This window comes from Maylandia zebra, linkage group LG7 (genome assembly GCF_041146795.1).
Source record: "Maylandia zebra isolate NMK-2024a linkage group LG7, Mzebra_GT3a, whole genome shotgun sequence".
NCBI lineage: Eukaryota > Metazoa > Chordata > Actinopteri > Cichliformes > Cichlidae > Maylandia > Maylandia zebra.
Genome location: NC_135173.1, coordinates 17,991,341 through 18,013,752, shown reverse-complemented (window position 1 = coordinate 18,013,752; position 22,412 = coordinate 17,991,341). Strand labels below are relative to the sequence as shown.

Sequence of the window (22,412 nt, the reverse complement as noted above, 5' to 3'; positions counted from 1 at the left end):
ACCTGGAGTGGACAATAAGGGGAGTAATGTCATCTGTCCTTATTTCACAAGTACCCACACTTACTTAAGTGTTTGCTTATATTCTGGCAGCCTATCTTTATCTCTATCTACTCAATTATAGTAATGATGTCAGGCTGTCATAGAAAGCGCTCTCGCTGTCACAAACAGGTCGGTAACCAGACAACTCATGCATAGTGTGATATGCACATGCTCTCACTGCCTGGAGAGTGGTTATACTGTTTATCTCTAGTATCTGCAGGTGCTCAGACAGAGCATTTATTGATAAAATGAGTTGTGGTGGGCGCAGGTGTAGGATGCTAGGCTTGATCAACCAGTTGGCCTTGTTTAGGCTTTTATTTAGAGCAGTTCACTGACTGAACTACATGGCAAAATCCAAAAAAAGAAGGGGAAAAAACATGCTACAAAATCAGGACTGGAACAGAATGAAATTCTGTGTCAACTGTGTTGATGTTTCATCTAATTTCCTCTAGTGTGACAATGGGAATAAATCATCCATGTCCAATTTTCTGAAGTTTCCCTAATATGGGTGTCAATTAGTCGAAGAGTGCTGTGGACACAGCTTTACAGCCTGCAAACTGCGCTGCCGCAGGCAGCACAATGCATTAGCGCACGATGAGCTGTCAGAGAGGATTATTTCAGCCACCACAGCCAGCGAAGGGGGTGGGCACCGCTCTGCTGCACTAAACCAAGGAGAAAGAGTGGGCGGGAGACACAGAAAGGGAGAGAGACACACCGAGGAAAGAGGGAAAGAGAAGAAAGTGTCCGTTACACCGGGTGGATTTTTCCAGAGCACCGATGTTGGAACACTCTTCTGAGCTGGCCCTGGTGCAGAGTCTGTATGCCAACAGCATGCGCTGTCCCCCCTCTGCGGCCGGGATCTCAGTCAGGAATGAGGACCTGCCTATGAGGTACGTTGGGTTGGCCCCTCATTCAAATTTGGGCTAGCTTTTGTGGAGCAGCCCGTATTTGGACTGCCTCTTTGTCTGGGCTGGATATTGTCATAGGATGTATTGTTTCCAGCTGAGTCGTTCTCCCATGCTGTGAGAGTGTGCCTGTGGGCAGGGTAGTGTTCCTCTGGTGCGCCTATATGGTTTTCTTTTTAAACAGGAATCTAGAAGCCATGTTTAAATTGAACGCATTTTATAGTTTATGTCTCCTCAACTTCCCAAGAAAGATGTATCACTAAAATTGAATAAAAATGTACCTCCCTTCTTTATTTTTTCAAACTTCCTCAAGGAATTGTAGATTTGCATGAAATATAAATGTTTAAAAAAAAGGTGGAGGTGTCAGTGATGTAGGTGTTTGTCTTCGAACTGCACGGCCCACTGAAGAAGAGCAGTACGAGTGACTGGATGTCTGCTGAAAGCTGCCCAGGCCTCACTGTGCTGAGCCAGTCAAACACAACTGAAGATATCAATTATCTTTAAATGCAAGAAAAGGAAACATTTACATGTGCATTTGCATACATTCAGTGGAACTTTACACTGATAAGGCAGCGCTATATTTATTTAGTACATCCTGAAACAGTTGATTTCCTCTGCAAAGGAAAGATAAGATGAAGTTCACTCTCTCCATTTTGAGAGCACTTCAGCTGGTCGGCCATTCGACAAATGATTTCATGAAAGGCAGAGCTAAGAATAAGTGCACTTTCAAGTTAAAGGCGTCCTGCTTAAAAACACACGATGTGGCCTCTTTTTTGTTTTTAGTTGAAGCTGGCCTATTTTTACACCTTGTACTTTTTTTTTTTAATCACGAAAAGGTGCACATTTAAATGCTGGGTGAGTGGGCTCTTCAGCTCCCACTGCATGAGGGAGAAAACATTTGATGTAAACAACAAAAGGATGGCACATGTGGAGGATTATGATAGGATTAGAGTAGTAATCATCTGAGATTAAGAAAGACAGTCTAGTATTAGAAGGTGCCAGCAACTAGACATGACACTAGGCATGTAAAATCCAATCTATTAAACATCTTTTTAGAAAAAACAAATAGTACATACCAACACAGCTGAAATGTGTTGGATGCTGCAGATGCCTCCGTCTTAATGAAACCCGAATCTTCAGAGAGGTTTAGCGTACCTTTTGATATCAGCCCCTTAAGCTAAAGGTGATGCATGTTGCACAGTGGGCTCGTCCGCACTTATGGAAAAAGAGTTTGCATTATCACATTATGCACACAAGCCTCTTTCAGGCACTGTTTAATAGAGCAGACCCGACACTGGTGCCAGGTTGCCTTGAAATTGCTATGGATACAGGGATTAAGTAGGATTTCATAAATAGGATGTTTCTTAATGCTCACTATGAAGAATATTTTAGGACTGTGCAGCTGCTGAAGCAGTAATGAGTGGTTTGATAATTAGGCTAGCCCCCCAACTCGTCTCTCAAACAGCACTTGACAACAGTCCACCTCCCCCCCCCCCCCCCCCGGCCCGTTTACCTTTCCCTCCACGTGTAGAGGCCTCACCTTGTAAGTCCGGCACAACAAAGGAAGATAGGCTCCCCCTCCCCCCTCTCCCCACCTTCTAGGAGATAACAGTCCAGCACAAAGGGGGAATATGACCTATGACCCTGAAGGGAAGAATGGATGAAGGCAGACAAGAACAGCTACATTTTTACCCATCTAACTTTTTGACTGGGAATTGATTTATGGACCGATCTGCAGTGCAAGGTAATAAACAACCTGGAAATAATCTTATTTATTTAAGTAATCCAATAAAAACAAAAGGCCCGGTTGCCTAATTTAGAGTGCTGGGAAGATATGGAAACAGGAGTGGCATTAGTGTGATTGATAGTAATAGCCTGGATACTATATTTAAACATTTTAAATCGCTCACCAATTGTGATTATTAGATCACTGATTCATTCTCAGATAGAGTCATTTCACAATAAGGCTCGACATGATCTGATTAATACGTTTTTTTGTTTTTTGTAAAAGGGTTGCAGAATGTGGGTCATTATTGGAATGCAATGGCGATGCTAGAGCAGCTAGAAAACAGGTTAGTAAACTCTCAATAGGGCACCACGTGTGGTCTCTAAAGGGACATTGCAGTCATTTAGATAGGGGTATTTAGATTGTTGAGCAACACGCAGCGTGTCTTTCGGACTTTTGTTGACGAGGCCACGCCTCTGCTTTGCTGCAGCTCGGTGTGCAGTGTTGACGGCGGCTCGCCTGAATTTATTTCGCTCGGAGACAGCGAGAGAGAGAGAGAAACAAGAAGGAAGGAATAAGGCGGATACCGGTGCCCTCGCGCTCTCTCTATATATCTCCCTCCCTCCCTCTCTGCAGTTTTAAAGAAGACGCCCCCTCCCAGCACCTGCTCTGCTTCGTCTTCTCGCCGTCTCACAGGAGTTGAGTGGACGTCGCTTTTCGTTGTTTAGACGCTGTGTGTGTTGTTCTTTTTTTTTTTTTTGGAGCATGACTTCGGCGTACAACCTGGATTTCCTCCCTCTCACCGAAAGTCGGTTAATGACTTCGAGCGACACAATGTAAGTAAATCAGCTAAAGACATGTGCCGAGTTCTCGCCTCGCCTCTTCAACATCGTAAACACAGACTGGCATTTTTATTTTTTTTAAGCAGGCGAGGCGAACAAAACAGTTGAGGGCTAGTTGAGTTAGCTAACGCTAGCTAAACGAGCAAACTGGGATGCTAACGTTGCTAATCACGCAAGCGGTGAGGATACGCTCACCTGGAGTTTAAGTTGCTAGCTTAACTTGGGTAATACAGGCATGTGACCACAATAAATTGTAGTTAAGTAAAGTGTGGCCCTGCTGCTAATCTCTTATCTCGTCACTTTGAGTGGAAACGCAGTTTGCTAACAGCGGTACCCGACGCTTGGGCGCGCTACAATAGTCAAGTGACATGTGCTTCCGGAGATCACGTTCAGTATCAGTCCAGAAAAAGAAACCACGTAGCTTTAAAAAAATATGCAAATAAATAAACATGATGCCCATTTTGTGCCCTTTACGTTGCATTAATGGCACAGACATATTTTTTGGTTGTTTGTTTTTGCTCTGACTTCGGGTTACTTCGTTACAGCTGATCAAATTCTCATTTGAAGTGCGGTCGATCGAAACAAACGGTGGATGTTTAGACGATCAATTGTCGGGCTTTGAAAACAAGCGCTTTTAGCAGACGAAGTGTGAGAAGTTGCTTTAAAGTTCCATAACACTATATGTCGTTGCCAAGCCGTTACTAATGTGACTTCAGTTTCTAAAGTCCAGCAGCGTGCGTGAGCCTGTTTGCAGGCAGGATACGGCACACTTACTCCCGGTCCCTCCCTGTGTCTCTTGCTAGCAGCCGAGCCTGCTAACATGGTTAGCTGCAGCTCACATGCATTTGTACCCCCCTCCTCCCGTCCATGTTGGTTATAGAGTGCTGACTTAACGATAGAAAACACGTGGTTTGCTACATTATTGAGCCATTAATGGAAATCTTGTGACGGGGCATGTAAACAAGTGGGAGGAAAGGTATTTATAAAGTACAGAGGTCCATATATAACTCCCCACCCCGAAGGTAGTATCGACACAAAGTCAGCTAATCCTGTTTGACAAAAACATTTCCAAAATCACCGCCTGCTTTACGACACTGTTTAACATTTAAATGTTTGCAATTCCAGCAATGCTCTCTGTAGTTTGCAACAAAATGGCTGTTATTGCATGGTCTCACAAATGAGGAAACTCAACAGCTGAACAAGGATTCTTTAAATGTTTTAATCACGTTATCCTTTGCTTGTTGTGCTTTTTGTTTTTTGCTCTAGAGCAAACTATAAATTAAAAAGATTAAACAAGAAAATATTTTTGCTTCTAGTCTAAAATGTTGCACTATTTCTAAATGATTTGCTGATTGGGTTGTAAAACGCTTCATATTAAGTGGCCTTTTAAGCTTTTAGAAACTTTTTAAACGTGCCAGTAAACTGCAAATATTTACATTTGTGGCTTTGTGTGTTATATAAACTAAACTGATATACTGAGGATCAATGGCCATTTATGTGACCGTGATCGTTGTAGTTCCACCTTTTTGATATCCTGTTTTCTTGTGTAAAATAATGTGTGAATATTGTAAGGGGTTTTCCCCCACTAAATAAATTTCCCTCCATCCATTCTGGGCTTGTGCCAAAGGAAAATGACCAGGGATATGATAAGAAATAACCAGTTCAGCCCTTTTTTTTTTTTTCTTCTTCTTTTGGTTTGTCTTTTGTGACTATGTTGACTGCATCTTGACTGATTTTTGTCTAATTGTTGACAGCGAGAATGGCTTTCGGGGCTTAAGCATGATCCTTTGGCAGCCGACACTGCCATAGTGCTATGTCAGTTAGCTAAGTGTCACAGTGATCCCTTTTTGTTGCGGTCAGGGAGTTGTTGATCTGTGTGAAGTCTCGGATCTTGGCGCTGAGTTGGATGGCTGCTCGGGCCAATTGTTCACTCTCCTTGCTGTCAGGGTGCTGGTGGATGAATGCCCTTGTAGCCAGATGTTAAAGGCCAAAAGAAGGACCACTCTGATCTGGATTGTTACTTTTTCCTTTTTTTTTTCTTTTTTTTTTTTGCTACTGCTGCTGTTGCTGCTTGCCTTAGCATGACAGTAACTGCAAGCCTGTCTGTCCTGGAGCCACAAAACACTCAGTGAGATCCTCTATCTCCACTGTGGGGTGGTGTGATCGAAGGTTGAGCAAATTCTTCTGCAAGCTTTGCAAACAAAAGATGTTGAGGCACAGAGTGAGTTGCATAAGACCACAGTCACCCACTATGTCCATGACTCTATCAGTAGTTGGCTCTGAAGTGATTAACAAAGAGGTAAGAGGTCTGTTTAAGCAGAAAACTATGGGATTAGTTAGAGTAATGGATTAGATTAAAGGCATTTGAGAATTACAACCCTCATTTGGTACAACCCTCATCTTTTGCATAGCATTGAGTATCTGTGCTTTAGATAAATTATAAGCTAATGATTGATCTATCAGTGATCACAGTGCAAGTTTGAATTTTGTGCATAATTGGAAGCCTTGTTTTAAAGTATTGTTTCTTCAATGTGCAGTATTTTCTGCAAACTCTCCATTGGAGCCTGTAGGGGTGAAACTGAGACTGAAACGGAAACACGGCTGCAATATTGTACAACGATAGTGGTATTAATATTAGTTAAACCATACTAGTGAAAGCTGTGATTTTTTTTTTTTTTTTTCAAGATCATTTCCACAATTACTGAAGTGGAAATGTTTACATTAATGGCGTGTGTGGGTTTGTTTTTGTTTTTTAGTTCATGAGAACACACAAAAAAGCCGTATTCACCCATCCCCAAACCAAGGTATGGGCCACAATGGTACAGTAGTTGCTCCAGTTATTTCTTAAAAAAAAGAAAAAGTAAAGCATTGAAAAATAATGGATTTATCTGATCAGCTTTTAGTGTGGAACTATTTTTGGTGGAAAATATCGCAATTATTGCAATAACACTAAGTGCAATAATCTTTTCTGGCATCGTTGTATTTTTATATAGCATTTGTATTCTATTTTTATCTTATTGTATATTTTATTCTACTGTATATAGTATTTTATTCTATTCTGTACAGTTGTGTGTACTGTATTTATTCTTATTGTATTCTAATTTTTGCTTCATAACTTTTGCACTGTCCACTTCCTGCTGTGACAAAACAAATTTCCCACGTGTGGGACTAATAAAGGTTATCTTATCTTATCACACTGACTAAATTTCTTAAAACCAAAAGGAGGACTTATTAAAGTGTGGGACAAAAAGACGTCTGGCTAGTTTGTACATAAATAAGCTAAAGCTGAGTTAAGCAGACTAGCATTTCTGGTACCAAGGCAAATATCTGTTATTTCAGACATGTTCCGACATCTCGGGACAGCCCTGACAAACGCTGGCACCTTTCTCCCAAGCTTTAGCAGTATTTTAATTTAAAAAATGAGCAGTTGTACTCGGACTGTCAGTGACCTGATCTAACCACTGAAATTGATGTGACTATATTCTGTAACTAATCTGACATGTGTGCTTTTGATGTACACACATTTCAGTTATGGGCTTTTGGTAACTGTTTATCAGATAGCTAGAAATAACAGGAAGATAGTCTTGTCCCAGCAAAGGTAACAATGCCTTATCTATATGTGGAACGGTTGAGCTTACATGCTCCTCCTCAGAGGCCCATTTTGAACAAGGAAGAACCCTGAACGGGTAATTCCCCATCCCACGTAAGCAGGAACATCAGTAGTAGCAGTGCATTTGTGTTCGACCTTCTATGCTCTATTTTGATGATGATGATAATTTTTAAAAAAAAGAACAGGTTGGATAATTAAAACGAGTTTTATCTCAATCAAAGCTGTTCTGTTTTCTGTTACAGGTTAGTGTAATGAATGTCAGAGTAAGTCACCACATTCAGGCAAATTGATTGTGCTTGATTGCTGCATTTAGTTGGCTGTTGGTCTCTTCACTTTAGACTAATTGCTGATGCTCTGTCTGACACTAACTGAGGAGAGTTTGTAGTTGCTCGTTTTGACTGTTCATGCAAGCTTTACTTTAGCATCGCCATCTATAACCGCTGGGGACTCTTGGTGTGATTATGTAGCTAATGGGGCGGGCCTTGTCATCAGATGCTGGCCGTCTGTTAACACGCAGCCCACTCAGAGGCTGATTGAACACGTCCGTCTTCATCAGGGCAAATGCAACAATGAAATTAGGCCATTTTGAGCTGAATTGGAGTTAATGCCAGGAGGAAAAAAAAGATTTCAATAATTTTCTCATCAGAACCACAGTGTGCTGATTAGGTCAGCCACTTGGTATGGAAATCAAATGACACACAGTTCTCCTGTTTCTGCCTTGAAGTTGTAAAACAATTTTTTGTTTGTTTGGGACCAAAAACAAGGAGTTGTATTGATTTTTGATAACAACAGTTATTCTGTAAATCCTGTTGTCTGTGGCCAGTCTTTTAAGTTGCATCTTCAAGCTGTCAGGAGTTTTTATTTTTTTTCCCCCAGGCTCATTATACTTTATTGAAGCTATCAAAGAATATTCTGCCCCTTTTTTTTTTTTTTTTTTTTTTTTTTTTTTTTTTTCTAGTGTTAGGGAAAATAAATGGAGTTGAGAGAGAGAGAGACTTTGTTCTACTTGACAGCTGTCAGAGATATTACTGAGGCATTAGAGGCATTCTGTGTCTCATTGAATCAGCTTATAAGGCCACTGGTTTCCTAAAAGGAAAAAACGGCTCACGATTTTTTTTTTCTTTAAGGGTATTACTAGCAAACAGCTGTTTCAGTCGACTGATTTCTCTCTTTTCTTTGAAGCAGCATGTTCTTTGTGTGAACCTTGACTTTAATACTTTATTGGGGATAAAATAAAGTGGCATGCTGCTGATTACCAGGTGATGAAATGAGTTTGGTCTGTCATTTAAACGGGAAGAGACTCATGGCAATTTGTAACATGTCTTTAGTAAGACTTGATCAATATTTTTATTAAAGCAACATTGTGATAGTTTGACATTGAATGTACCACGTTAGTGATTTTCTAGTAATGATAAAATGCTAGCTGGTATTTATTTTTAATGATTGATAATAGCAGGCAGTGAGATTGGTTTCCATCAGCAATGGTGGGGGGAAAAAACTCTACATCATGTGACATTTGGTGTTGCTGTGACCCTCCTGAGGGTTTCGGAATGAGTAATGTCCACAACCACGAGTATAACCAGGCAAATTGGCTGGCCTTCTATTATGGGCACAGGAAAAGGTGTCGCTGGCATACTTGCGCGGTCAGAGCTCACCAACAGGACAGACACATGGTCTAGATAAATCACCTGTTTTTATGGGTGGCGCAGCAGTGGGCATGCAACTGCCGTGGCTCTGGATGGCTCGTCAGCTGCTGCAGGGTGTCTTGGAGCGCGACGAGCTGCCACAACACAGGGCTGTTTGTGGAAGCTCAGCAAAAGACTTCATCACTGCCGTCTGGGAATACTCTGGCAGGTGGTGCTGGGAGCGGAGCTGGGCGGTACTGACAGAATCAATTGCAGTATTTATTTTAACCGGTACACTTGGAGTAAAGTATCGACATTTTGTGTAGGTCTAATAGTTTAATACAATGTTTAAGTGTCTGACATAACTAGCTTATTATAGTTACAGCCAAAAACCGAAACCATGTCTGAAAAGGCATCAAAATAGAAACTTGACTCTGAGAAGAAAAATAAAACTTTGTACTTGGTAAATTAAATAAAATGAATATATACAGTGAAGGACTTTGAATTTAGTCTTGTCCCAGTTTGATTAAATTTTTCCACACAACATACCTGAGGTGGTCCACCTGCTGAGGCTTGGGATCACTACATGACAAAGTCAACAACACCCACAACGTTGTCTTATATTGCATGTTTTGAACTTGATAAATTTTAGTGAAATTCAGCTCAGCCTCTGCTTGTCTCAACAAACACACAGATAACAGCAAAGATGATGGCGTCATAGGTGCAATTTACACTTGAGCTGCAACCTTGAGACGGCAAACAAAGATTGTTTCCCGTTTTCACAATCTAAAGCTGTGCAACACAATCAGAAGTGGGAAAAAATGTTGTTGTTTTTTTTCCCTTCTATCAACAACCAACTTGTTTTAAAACTGTGTGGCAACAGTGCATGTTAAACAAGTTGTTTAATTTGCCAAAATCTTCAAAACTGTCAAAAGCTTTGCAGCAGGCTGACAGCTGCACCACCCAAATTGCAGTAGCTTTGAAAAAACTTGAGTTTTGGCAATTCACACAAATCAAAATGTACAATGAGCCTGAGAAACTTTTGATCTTGGGGTGGTCAGTGTTCAGGTTGACACTCTGTAATCTAAAGCAGGCTGGATGATGTGATCAATAAGTGGGAAAACACAGCTGCTTATGTAGATATGCTGTAGATAATGGTGTTTGCTGTAGATTTTGTCATCATAAGGTGAGCGCGTGGCTCTTGCTCTTTGTACGTGGCATTGCATCAACTTTGCGTTTACCCTTCATCCATATTTCTTGTGGACTTCAAAGGAGTATAACAGGAATAACCACTCATCTGTGTCTGCACCTGTCTCTGTCCACAACATGGTTAAAGAGCAGCTTAAGATAGATGATCTTCTTCTGGGTGCTCTGACAAATTCAGAGCTATTTACCATTTGTAAGTTGTAAAATGGCACATCCTTGTAAAATCTACATTTAAAAGCGTTTTTATTTTTGACGCTGTAGCTGCCCGATGAATCAAATTTTAACTCCAGTTACTGTTTTGTTTGGCTTTCAGTCAGTATTAAAACAAGGTAATTGGGATTAAAATGCCTATTGTCACATTCGGTTTAACAAGTATGGTCTTGTTTGGTCTTCAAGTGCCCCACTTTTTGCTGCTCCCAGGGCCCAAATTGTCTGAATGACTATTTAAATGGAAAAAATGCTATTTTTTTTCTGATAGCATAATTGTGTTAAATAATCATGATTTTAATTTTTGCCATAATCAAGCAACCTTAATTAGCATGGTATAAACAATGTTGCTGTGCCTGTCATACCGATAGCAGTAATTAAAGTTACAAAGTCTGTCTGAATGTCTTGATTTTTCTGGTGTTGCTCCCACTACAGTAAAGTTGATGAAATTTGAATATGTATTTGTTTTTAAAAAAAAACATTTAGGAAAAAAATGCCAACAGTGGTATGTCTTTACTTAATGCCCCAGTTCTTCTGACCTTATTGGACCCACGGTGAATGGATATCAGCTACATGTTTATTTGGGTTTTATACCAACAGGTTTTTGTTTTGCAAAACAGCTCTGCAGCATATGACATCACTTTAAACTGGTTTATACGTGCAAATGTAAATACTTAGTTCGCAGCAGTCACCTTTGTAATATTCATAGGTGACTGTACAGTTGTCAGCTCGGTTATGCTGTATGATGCAACATCATCTTGAAGCAGACAGTTTCATAATAGATTTTGTTTACTTGAATTTTACTTCCTTGAATAATGTCCTAATGTGTATACTAAAAATGCAGCAGAATCATGCCTGAAGAATGTATTCTCACAGTCGCATAGCGGAAGAGCTATGCACAGCTGCAGTGGCTTTGAGAGTTTAATGAATGTAAAGGAGACGGTGTCATATGCAGCCTTCATGTTTTTCAATTCTGACACAAATCCAGTATTTTCAAGTGAGGTTTTCTCTGTGCTGTGAGATCTGAGCAAAGTGCCTATGGCAAAATGGCGTCGGAATGCCACTGGCAGAAATGGACAAATGGTGTCACACACCAGTACTGTGGCCTTAGCAGACGTAGCCTTCGACGTGTTCCAGTGCGTCTGTATGACTTGGTCCATTGTGCCGCAGAGGAACGGTGAATAGTGTTCTCCGGCATGGGGGAACAATATGTGATTGTTCCCCTGCTGTGGCAAAGAAGCTGTAGGTTACTCTCTGTACCATCGCCAAAGCGCCTGAGGAGGAGATGCACTGCAAAATCTCGGCCTGCTAACCACCGATTCTTGGAAGTTTAGAGCTTTGCGGTGCTGTTTTTGAGTAGCTGTTACATGCTAGTGGGAGGGGCCACTATCCCCTCTTTTGGAGAAGAGGTTTTTGTTTCACAGTAGTTCCTTTTGTTTTTTTTTGTTTTTTTGTTTGTTTGTTTTTTTTCCCTCTGGGAAAATTGTTTGTCATCATTCAAATGTATTGAAAGCCTTCAGAGGGAAGGGGCAAGGGCTAATTTGGAGGTGTGGAGTTGGATTTCGGGAGGAACACGAGCAGAAGTGTGATTTGTTAGCATGTCATTTAAGTCCCTCAAGGAGTTTGGTGTTTCTGCTGAACGGCTGGGTTCATTTTGCAAGAGATGGATGACTCGTGTTCAGAGGTTTGTGTGCAAAATAGTTATTTTAAATGTGCAAACATTCATATACTTTTTTGTGAGATTAGTACCACGGTGTTGTCCGTGTTGTCCCCCCCCCCCCCCCCTTTGTTTGAAATATTACATATCTGTAGTGTGCGTTGGAAGTCTTAACCTGTTGCAAGTTATTTCTTTTCCTGTGAAGGGCTGTTACTTCACCCTCATTCATAATTTCCAGCGCCTCTACCCCTGTCAGGAACAGTTTGTGTGTTTGATTCTGTGTGAGAGTGAGACAAAGATGCTGTAGTCACAGGTACACTGGTGGGTATTGATTCTCTGTCCCCAAAGCTTTCCCCAGAGGAAGCTGGCAATAATTTGTAAATGATATATTGTTTCAGCTTGCACTTGAGTAAACGCGTGTTTAAACGGTCACACTGCAAAATCATTTGACTTTTTGGTAGGAATTCTGAAAATGCAATACACACTTTTATTTTTTTTTTTTATTTATAATACTAAAAACACAGTGTAACCTATTTATTAAATCTTGGTTTTGTCTCAGTATGTTTAGGTGAATGTTAAAAAAATAAAAGAGATGGTGTAACTTTTTTCTTTTTCTTTTAAAAAAAAAAAAGAAAAAAAAACTATAAACAGATATACATACATGGTGTATATGCACCATCTAACAGTTGGCGCCAAGAATATCCTGTCACGTGCTTCTAAATTAAATGACCTTAGTGACTTTCTAAACTTCAGCCTCTAGAAGAAAGCAGCATTATGGCTGTTTAAATCTGCCTGAACTACTGGCACTATTGTGACATTGCCTTTTTGCTGGAAGAATAACTCATTGAAGCTGATCATTTGCTCAGGCCCTTTCTGTGCCACTCTAAAATTTGCATTAGATATTTATTGTAGGGATGGGAATTGATAAGAATTTAGCAATTCCACTATCGATATCACTAATTAGATTCCTTATCGATTGTCATCAGGTTCTCTTTGGCTTAGTTTTGAGAGTGAAAACTGTTGCTTAAGCAGCAATAAAGAAATTACATTCATGCAACTTAATTACATGATGTGGGTCAAATGTTCAAAGAGGTATTTCCTCTTTGTAATCAGTGTTGGAGTCTTTACTCAAAAACGTCATTGTTACACATATTACACAGAACACTTTTCTTAAAAGTAATGCAGTACATTACTTAATTACTCCCGAGAGTAATTTGTTATACAACTGATTACATTACTTTCATGTTACTCAGTGCATTTCAGCTATTTTAATGTTTCATAATCACCATTTAACAATACAAACCTGAGGCTACAACCCCACACACCAATACAAATCTGTAATGAGGGCACATCTCTAAGATTTTTCTCTTAATAGAATACAAAGTGATTCTGCTTTAGAAACGTGAACGGGTAGAAAGGGAGGCTGCTCATGTGCTTGTTGCCTGTTGAAGCTAAGGGTCTGGCAGCTGGGGTAGGTATTCACTCGGCTTTCACTATGGGTTCTTGGCTAGCTTAGCAATAGCATGCTGTTTTGGCAGATGCTTGCAAAGAACCAAAGTTGTGTTAGCAGTATTATGCAGTTATTTCAGTCCTGCATACATTTGTCCACCATTTATCTTGTCCTTTCGTGCAATTTAAAAAAAAAAAAAGGTGCATATCCATCCTCTAGACCAGTGGTTCCCAACCTTTTTTGCTGCCCCCCCCCCCCCCCCCCCCCCCTTTGTTTTACACGAAAAATGTTCGTGGGGTTTTTTTTTTTTTTTTTTGGTTTTTTTTTTCCCTGTGTAATAATATTCAACATTGCTATCGATACATTTCTCAAATGCCTCTCTGTGCAAAATGGGTTCAAAAACATAAACAACTGTGGGATACTGTTAGTCTGTGATTTGAACTGGGGGAACAAATCGTGGCAGGATCAGCCTGATATTATTTGGATCCCACTAACTTTACTGTATAAAGAGCTCACATCTCCAAAATGTCAGGAGTAGTTAGTCTTTACAAGAAGTGTTTGTGAACTAAAAATCAAGAATGTGGGATACTGTTTGTCCGTGATTTGAAGAGCCCAGCGCGTGCTCCTGACGCAAGGGAAACTAATTCTGTCACAGAGACCTACCTTGGCACTTGTGTAGGTGAAGCCAAAGGGAAGATGTGCTTCATCACATTTTCTAGCATTTGGCTTGGAAGGAAGTTGGTTTGGAAACGTATTTGGCGATGCTTCATCTCCAGCTTTCCGTTTGTGTGGGAGCCCCGTCAAAAACCTGTCAATGATGCTAGCAGTGTCCAAGGGTTCATTTTAGTTTTTTCTTACTGCTCCCACCCCCCCCCACCCCCCCAGGGGGCGGGCCCCACACTTTGGGAACCTCTGCTCTAGACAGTGTCACTATTGCTTGCAAACAGAAATCAGCTGGTTGTAGTGAGTGTGAGAGCAGATAAGGGGGATCCATGGGAAGAACACACAATTCCAAGAAATGGGACTACTAGGAACCGGTTTTCTGCAAGAACCTGTTCTTAATTCCCATCCCCATTTATCATTATGTGACTCATTCCTTTAAGCTAAGCATGAAAATGAAATGAAATTGTTAGCTGCCAAACCGGACAGTACTTAGATGTGAGTGCAAGTAGTTCTAAACCAGATAATGGTAATTGTTCCTTTACTTTTCGTGACCTACTGAAGCAGTATGGTTATGATATTAAATTTGTTTAACCTCTGGCATACACATTACAAAAATTGTTTTTCATTTCTTTCTCTCTTTTTTTTTTCTCTTTCTTTTTCTTCTTAGCAACGGCAGCAGCAGCAAGATGAACGGGTCGCTGGAGCACTTGGACCAGCCAGACCCTGACTCCATCAAGATGTTTGTTGGACAGATCCCCCGCTCCTGGTCAGAAACAGAACTTAAAGAGCTATTTGAGCCCTTTGGAGCCGTGCACCAGATAAACATTCTTCGTGATCGCACTCAGAATCCTCCTCAGAGCAAAGGTACAGTCTGGGTGAAAGGTTCACTTTCAGGAATAATTTGTTCTACTACCTTGCAGGCAAAATTTCTCCTTAGTGATTTAGATTTCAATATAAACGATCTGGCATATAATAATTTTATTTTAATTGAAAACATTGGATTATGTATCCATCCAGATTATCTTAAAAACCTGTTTTGTTTGTTTTGCCATATGTGAGGAGTGCACCAGTTGCTAGTGGGGAAAACTAGTATAGCATCTAGCATGCTAACAGCAGTCTGCAGGTATTTGAGGCGTGCATTGCAATCTGTTTAAATGAAGTGACACAACTGAAAAGCTCAGATGATACTTTCAGTTTCTCTATTGTTCACTTTCACTCTATATACCATCTCTAATAAGAGATGGACACTAATTAGGTGTGAAACTTTCTGGAAAACCTTCATTGCTCATAGATAAAAACAACTTGGTCTCTTAGTTGGTGCAAACCCCCTTCTCTCCTCATCTGCTTTCAGATTTTAGCACTTAGGCAATGCACTGCCTGTCTGCACATGCAGTGCAGCTGTGTTTGTGTTAGATCACCTCATATGCAAGCAGTCTTTTGTTTCAGGGTTAAATAATATCTTTTTTTAAATATTCATATATTCTAAATTTCCTCTTCTTTGTACAATGCAGCTTTAGAAGCAGCATTGTACAAAGGGAGTGTTACTTGACTGCAATTTTCCATTAAGACATCCATCGATGCGCTCACCTTAGAAATGGTGCTCGAGTTGAGCGATTCAGTTTAGGCTGCAATTAGAGGAGACGGTGAAGTGGAAGCCTGCTGTCTGCAGAGAGCTGCAAAGTGCCACTGGAAGTGCTCAGTCTCCCGTAACTAACTGCAGGTGAATAAAGTAACGACAGTTTCCTTGATGTAACTGTCCTGGGTCACCCAAATCTCAGTTCCCTTGATGGTTGGATGATTCGCTGTAGCTAAAGGCGCTAAACCACTCTTGGCTTTTAATGTGGTGGGAATATACTTGATGCTAAGCTTGAGTCTAAAAGGAACCATATTTGTGCTACCAGACACCGCCCTGGCAATCCAGGCCAGATGTAGTTGTTGTGAGGTGTTTGTTATGAATCACTGACACTACCTCGCTGATCGTGTGTGTGTTGCTGTTAACAAGCCAAAGACAGGTTGACAACAGTTGCACCGTCTGGAGAGATAAATGTCTTTCTGGGATCTCCTTTTCTAGTATTCTTGTAAACATCGGCTGCACAACTGTAATTTAAAAACAAAAAGGTTATATTATCTTGTAATGTGCAGACATTCTGTCTCAATTCGTTGCAGAAGTGGGTTTTTTAATTAATGAGTGTAACTTATCCTGTCTTGTGTTTTTTCTGGGTTCAGAGCAATATAACAACAAAATAAGCTTGCAGAGCAGGAAAGATGCTAAATAGATGAAAATAAACTTGTGACATGGCATTTATTAGATCTGCACTAAATTCAGACATATCACAATTTCACCATTTGTTCTGAAAGAGCCTTGAGTATCAAACATGTGACCTGACATGGATATCTTTTGACTGGCAACAACTGCAGTGAAATGTGTAACTTTCTACATGTTAGAAATTGCACTTATCACTTTATCTGTTTGTGTTAATTTTTAATTTATTTATTTTTTGAATAGATGTCTTACCTTAAAATATAAATACTATTTAAATTAACAGAAAGGGTGGTTATATTGGTCTGGCTCACTTGAGATCAAATTGGGCTGTACGTGGCCCATTGACTAAAGCGAGTTTCAAACCCTGACTTTATTGGGTCAAGGCCAAAACTGCTGGACAGCATGCCACCAGGAGAGCATTTGAATTCCCATGATAAGGGCCTTGGAACAGATGTACACACATGTAACACCACTAAATAATCCTACGAGTGTTTACAGGTGTACCAGAAAGTCCCCAGGGTTCTTATAATGGTGTGTGTGTGTGTGTGTGTGTGTGTGTGTGTGTGTGTGTGTGTGTATAAATATACACACAACGCTGTGCAGTTCATTTGGGAGGCTGAAGAGTTCAAAGCTCCTTATTGTTTAAGCAGCACCCCTCCCCTGCTCTATGCAGTGTCAGCTGTGATGGCCTATGGACATGTTAATGTATTCTATTAGATAATCAGGCCTGATCACAGGAGGTTTTTCACCCAGCCAAGTGAAGTTGAATGTGTTTTGCAACAACACCTCTACACTCAGTTTCACTGTAGGCCTCCTTTCACAGTAGTTTTGTTTCCTACTGCAGTTTCATCAATGACCTACTGATAGTCTGGCTGTTGTTTATTTGCATGCCACACAATGCCACTCTCCAACCAACTCTTATATAATCATGTTGCTTTTGTTTAATTTATTTGTTGAAAGTGCTGTAATCCTACTTCCATTTTTGCTTGTTTACTTTGGTGCAGATCAATTGACAAATCACCAGATTTGCACTATTTTTTTTTTCTTTTTTTTCTTTTCTTTTTTTTCCTTTTCTTTTTTTTTTTAGGTCATGCCTACTGCAGGTCATGAAAAAATCATCTGATGACTATCACGCCTCTCCGGATGGTTTATTTAGCTCCAGTATATCAGAGAACGGGCTTAGCAGTAGAGAAAGGGAGAGCTCAGCTGGTTGTGAGAGAGAAGGAGAGAGAGGGAGGGATAGGAGAGTGCAGCTTGATGCATATTAGAGTTCAACAGCCCTCCCCGTGGCCTGGGAGCTCCAGTAACAGCATAATACACACTATGTAGGTCAGAGACGCTGCAGTGCTCCACTTCCCCAGCCCAGTGAAACTGACAGGCTGGAACGCCACTGGCGGTCTACTGGGACGGAAGGATGAGAGGCTTTTTTTTTTTTTTTTTTTTTTTTCCCCCCCCCTCTCCTCCCCTCCTAACGCTCTTTTCTTCATTCCCCTCCCCCACAAACTCTCTCCTCCCATGGTTTCTCTTCCTTGCTCTCTCCCACTCCCTCTTGTTTCTTTGTGCTGTTTTCATGCCTCATGTTTATATGTATGCACACATGTATGGGACTGGATTCTTATGTAATGCAGCAATATACTCAATGTAATGTGTTGGCCTGGGCTGAGTTGACCTGCCGACTGCACATCAGTGCCTCCTGACAGCCGTCTAACCCTGTGGTACTCTCTCTGGCTGTGTCACAGCCTTCAGCTGTCTCATTACTCCTTTGTCCTCGCTGCCAGCTCCTACATGGTGTATGTGCACCATCTAACAGTTGGCGCTAAGAATATCCTGTCACGTGCTTCTAAAATATGATATGTGGTGAAAGTACTTTCATCCATTTAGCATCTTTCCTGTTCTGCAGCAGTCATGGTATTACATTTAATGTCTGTGTGCTGTGTTTTTAATGCAGTTTTGTCTCCTCCCTCCCTCCACCCATTGTTTGTCCCTATTTTTTTTATTTTTTTTTATTTTTTCTTTTCACTCTGCAGGATGCTGTTTTGTAACTTTTTATACAAGAAAAGCTGCACTGGAGGCCCAGAATGCACTGCACAACATAAAGACCTTAAGTGGGGTGAGTAGGCACAGCATGGGCTGCTTTTAGCTGCTTGAGCCCCACTACATCCCCTATGCAGGCTGTGAGCTGTACGCTGGCCGATAATGAGCTCTCGGTTCACTGAACGCCTGTCTAGCCTGAGAAATGTCTCAACCCCCATTATCACTTACGCGACACTTAGGACCGGCCTGAACCTCGGCACACTGAATTGCTAAGCGTGCAGGTATCGGGTAAAGCCTGCTTGACCAGGCTGCAGGTTATTCACTGAGACACAGGACCCGATTGCCACAAAGTGGAACAAATTATTAATGCTTGTACTCATGAATTATTGATGCACATCTACATTTTTATTCCCCAAAATTAGAAGCAGGAAAGGAGCTGAAGGCAAGTTGAAGGCTTTCTTTTCGTCCTTTTTTTTTTTTTTTTTTTTTCTCCCTCTCCCCCCGTTTTAACAATGCAGCCCGGTGAGACAGAATGTGGTCCCCTAATACTTAACCCGATCTTCTAGTGAGATTAAAGTCCAGCCAACTGGAATAAGTGCAGTGGCTTGTTAAACATCCACAAAACTGTCTTGTCTATACGTCATTCTGTATTGCCAGCTTTCCAATCAATTTAATCTATACCCAACAACCCCAGCTGTCGATGAAACCAATAGTCCAGTCTTTCAGTAAAAAGCGCTACTGTCAGTGCGCTTGCAGGTAAATATTGAACCGAGCTGATAAATGAGTCTCACAGGCTGAGAATAATGTCCTAGCTCTCTTCTCTGGAAGACTATCAATCAGGCAGACATTTCAAACAAAGTGTGGTCTAACGGCTCAGCTCTCAAATCCCATTCCTGAGTCCTACTGTTACTGGCATTGACTGCAGTTGACTGATTTTTGATTTGCGTGATAGAGGAAAAGCTTGTTTCCCTGTTTGTTTTCTCTCCCTTCTGTGCCTCTCTCTACTTGGTCAGTGACGCTAGCCAGTCCCCACACTGAGCAGGCCATCTGTCTGCTTCTCCTTAGTGCTTGTCAAAAACAAACCCACCACTTTTCATAAGTACAACCTGCTCAGACATCTCATGGCTAGATTTATTTCTTCTTTCACGTCACATGGCATGCAGTGTGCTATAGATGTAGTCACTTGAAGTTCAGTCTTCTTGGAGAAAATTGTTCATTAAGTGGCATGAAGTGACAGCATTTGCTCTGCCTCCACTTTCTCACATAACAAGCTTGAGAACAAGCGTCATGTTCAGAGATGTTATGCTGACTGAAATGAGATTTTTCACAGCTCAGATTTGCCACACCTTGTTCTATTTGTATGTGATCCAATAGTGTATTGGGTGTTGACAGACTTGTATCTGGAGGAAGGGAAAAAAGAAACAAAACCTGAAGCTCACTGTACATTTCGAAAGCAATACCAAAGAAGCTTGCTTGTCAAACAGAGTTCTTCTATAGAAGATGAGGGATGTTGTCAGTAGCAATCGATAAGTTCAATCGCGAGTCTACATTACAGCGAGAAGTGAAATTGGATACCGGAGAATTTGATCCCTTACCAGCAACTCTTAGACACTTCCTCCTGAATCTGGCGGCGGTGAGGGATGATGGTCTTACAGCAAAAGAACAAAACAAGAGATGGGGAGAAATGCTCGAAGATGGAAGGATGAGTGAAGACATGAGGCCTTTATGATGAGAGATAACAGAGTTTATAATGGTGACAGATGTGAATGGTTTCCCTACATTTTCTTTTTTTTTTCCCCTAGATGCATCATCCTATCCAGATGAAACCCGCTGACAGTGAGAAAACAAGTGGTAAGTGGATTCATGCAGGATGACGTAAGCCATGAGATGGAGATGTTGAGGAAAACCTGTAAGGAGAAGGATTAGGTAAAGGCAAATGGGGTGTGAGATTTGAAAAGGGTAAAATTGACAGCAGTACACAGCATCTATATAGTGCAGTGGTTTAAGAGCAGAGCTGGTACAGGATGATATACTTCTGTGTCTAGAGAAGTAGACAGAAGGAAAACAAAGCGGCAAGTCGCAGAGATTTGTGCAAAAGGCTGGCACTCTGAGTGAGAGGCAGAAAATGTGGCAGCATGACAAAGAGAGAGCGCTTGCTTGAACAAGAAAGAGAGGGGTGCAAGATTTTCGCACCTGATGTAAGTGCTGCTTTCACAGCGCCATAATTGTTTGGGTTTCACTAAATAGCCTTCCTGTTTTCGTCTTCCTGCAGCGGTAGAAGACAGAAAACTCTTTGTCGGCATGGTTTCAAAGAAATACGGTGAGAACGAGGTCAGAATGATGTTCTCGTCTTTCGGACAGATCGAAGAGTGCCGAATACTTCGGGGACCGGATGGTCAGAGCAGAGGTAAGCGTGCCTTCGGTGTGGACATGATGTTCAGCACCGCGCATCCGCCATGTTCAGCACACCAGAGTACATATTCTCATCAAGTATTTATGCAGGGCCCCTCCCTGATTCTTCATTGCAACCCCGGCACCCTCAGATCAAGTGCTATTCACCTCCAGTGGCACTTTTTCTGTCCACATAGTATATCCTCCCATTACTGTGACACTCTGCCTCCACAACTCGCAGTGAAGGGCCACTGCACTTGCTGTCCGCCACAATGGCCCGTCGCCTAGGCAACCGCTGGCTGCCGGTGTTCGTAGGCTCAGCTGGCAGGCGGCTCAGCTCCTCCTTTACCGCCTCCTTCATCACACTCTACAAAGGCTGGAATTAGCCTGTCATCGCATCTCCTACATAGCACTCTGCTGAATAAAGCCTCAGATAGCAGGCAGCACGAGGCTCTAGCGTCGATGCTTATATACGATTAAATCCCACAGAAGACACAGCTAGCTATGAATTTCTGCTCTTTTTCTAGTATACGTACGCAGTGTTCCTACAATTTGAAACGGGCCCTATTAGCCTTTGATGTTTGCAGGCCTTGCATATTTTAGTAAATCAAAGCCCTTCAGTGTGTATTTATGTGTGCATTTTCTGTGTATATAATCACGTTGACTGTCTCACCATGACATCACGTAGTCGAGCCTCTCTGGGTGGCAATTTAATCTGTCGATCACCGCTCATCTGACACGTGTTACTGTTCTCCTTGTTGTTCTTTCTTCATGTGCTAACCAGTGAGGGTGGTTCTGTGTGCTTGGGAGTTGCCATTCTCTGTACTGTAATGTCTTTTTTTGGGGTTCATAACGAGTTGTCCAAACCTTTTGTCTTGTTTTTGTTTCTTCTTGTCCCTCCCCCCCTCCCCCTCTCCTATTGTTTCCCCCCTACAGGCTGTGCGTTTGTCACATTTGCTACCAGGGCAATGGCACAGAATGCAATCAAAACCATGCATCACTCTCAAACTATGGAGGTACTGTACCCCTTAGCACCTATTTCTCATTTCCCTCCCCCCCCTTCCCCATACATTTTGCTGCCCCCTTGTGTTGAAAGATGAGGAACCTGTCCAAGCAGATGGCATCCATTCATCACAAAGCATGAGTCATTTCCAAAACCACTCTTGCTAATTACAAAATTACATTGTCATCTGCAGAATAATTGAATAAAACTCGAAACATTGCCTTTTACATAGCTGCTGAGTTCAGAACTAACAGGACACAAAAAGTGCTGTCATCTTTTATTTTGGGCTGAACTAAATGCATTTCACTTATTGATTCTGATAACAGAGCCTACCCATTAGTGTGCCATTATATTAGTCTGTATTTTGGACTACAGGGGAAAAGAATCCACACTATCAAATATAGGTTATCAGGAAAAAAAATTAGACTGAAACAGCTCCCCTTTTAGACTTCTTAAAAAGTGGGTCTGTGTACTCATATAGCCAATGGAGTCTTTGTGGAAGTAGAGCAGTGGTAATTTGACAGCTAGCAGGTCAGAGGCTCCCCAGTGAAGCATCAGACCAAGTCTAATTAGGAGTCCAACCAAACATAACACTCCTCCTACCAGATTAAACTCGGGGGGGGGGGGGCAGTAGCAGTGCCACCTATTCTGCCCCCACAATCACGTACTCCCCGATTCTCAGCTGCTGTGGGAGTTGCTGCTGGTGCAGAAGCCATTTTCCCTAACCAGCCTGGTCCCCATCTGGCTCTCAACTCTTAAAATACTTTTGCACCGCATGCCTTGTCCATGCG

General features: G+C 41.5%; 1 protein-coding gene across 3 annotated transcripts in view; it reads left to right on the top strand.

Annotated features, from left to right (window-relative positions):
• Positions 1-746: 746 nt before the first annotated feature.
• The window catches only part of LOC101476386 (CUGBP Elav-like family member 2), a 29,662-nt gene continuing 7,996 nt past the window's right edge, over positions 747-22,412 (top strand). For 2 of the 3 annotated variants that reach the window (XM_024803113.2, XM_004567779.6), the window contains exons 1-6: positions 747-929; positions 14,598-14,794; positions 18,221-18,303; positions 20,030-20,078; positions 20,500-20,634; positions 21,555-21,634. In XM_024803113.2, coding sequence (XP_024658881.1) covers positions 817-929; positions 14,598-14,794; positions 18,221-18,303; positions 20,030-20,078; positions 20,500-20,634; positions 21,555-21,634 — 657 coding nt within the window. In that variant the 5' untranslated portion in view covers positions 747-816. Of the gene's footprint in view, positions 930-3,165; positions 3,507-14,597; positions 14,795-18,220; positions 18,304-20,029; positions 20,079-20,499; positions 20,635-21,554; positions 21,635-22,412 lie in introns of those variants that run through there. The other variant, XM_024803114.2, reaches the window with a different exon arrangement.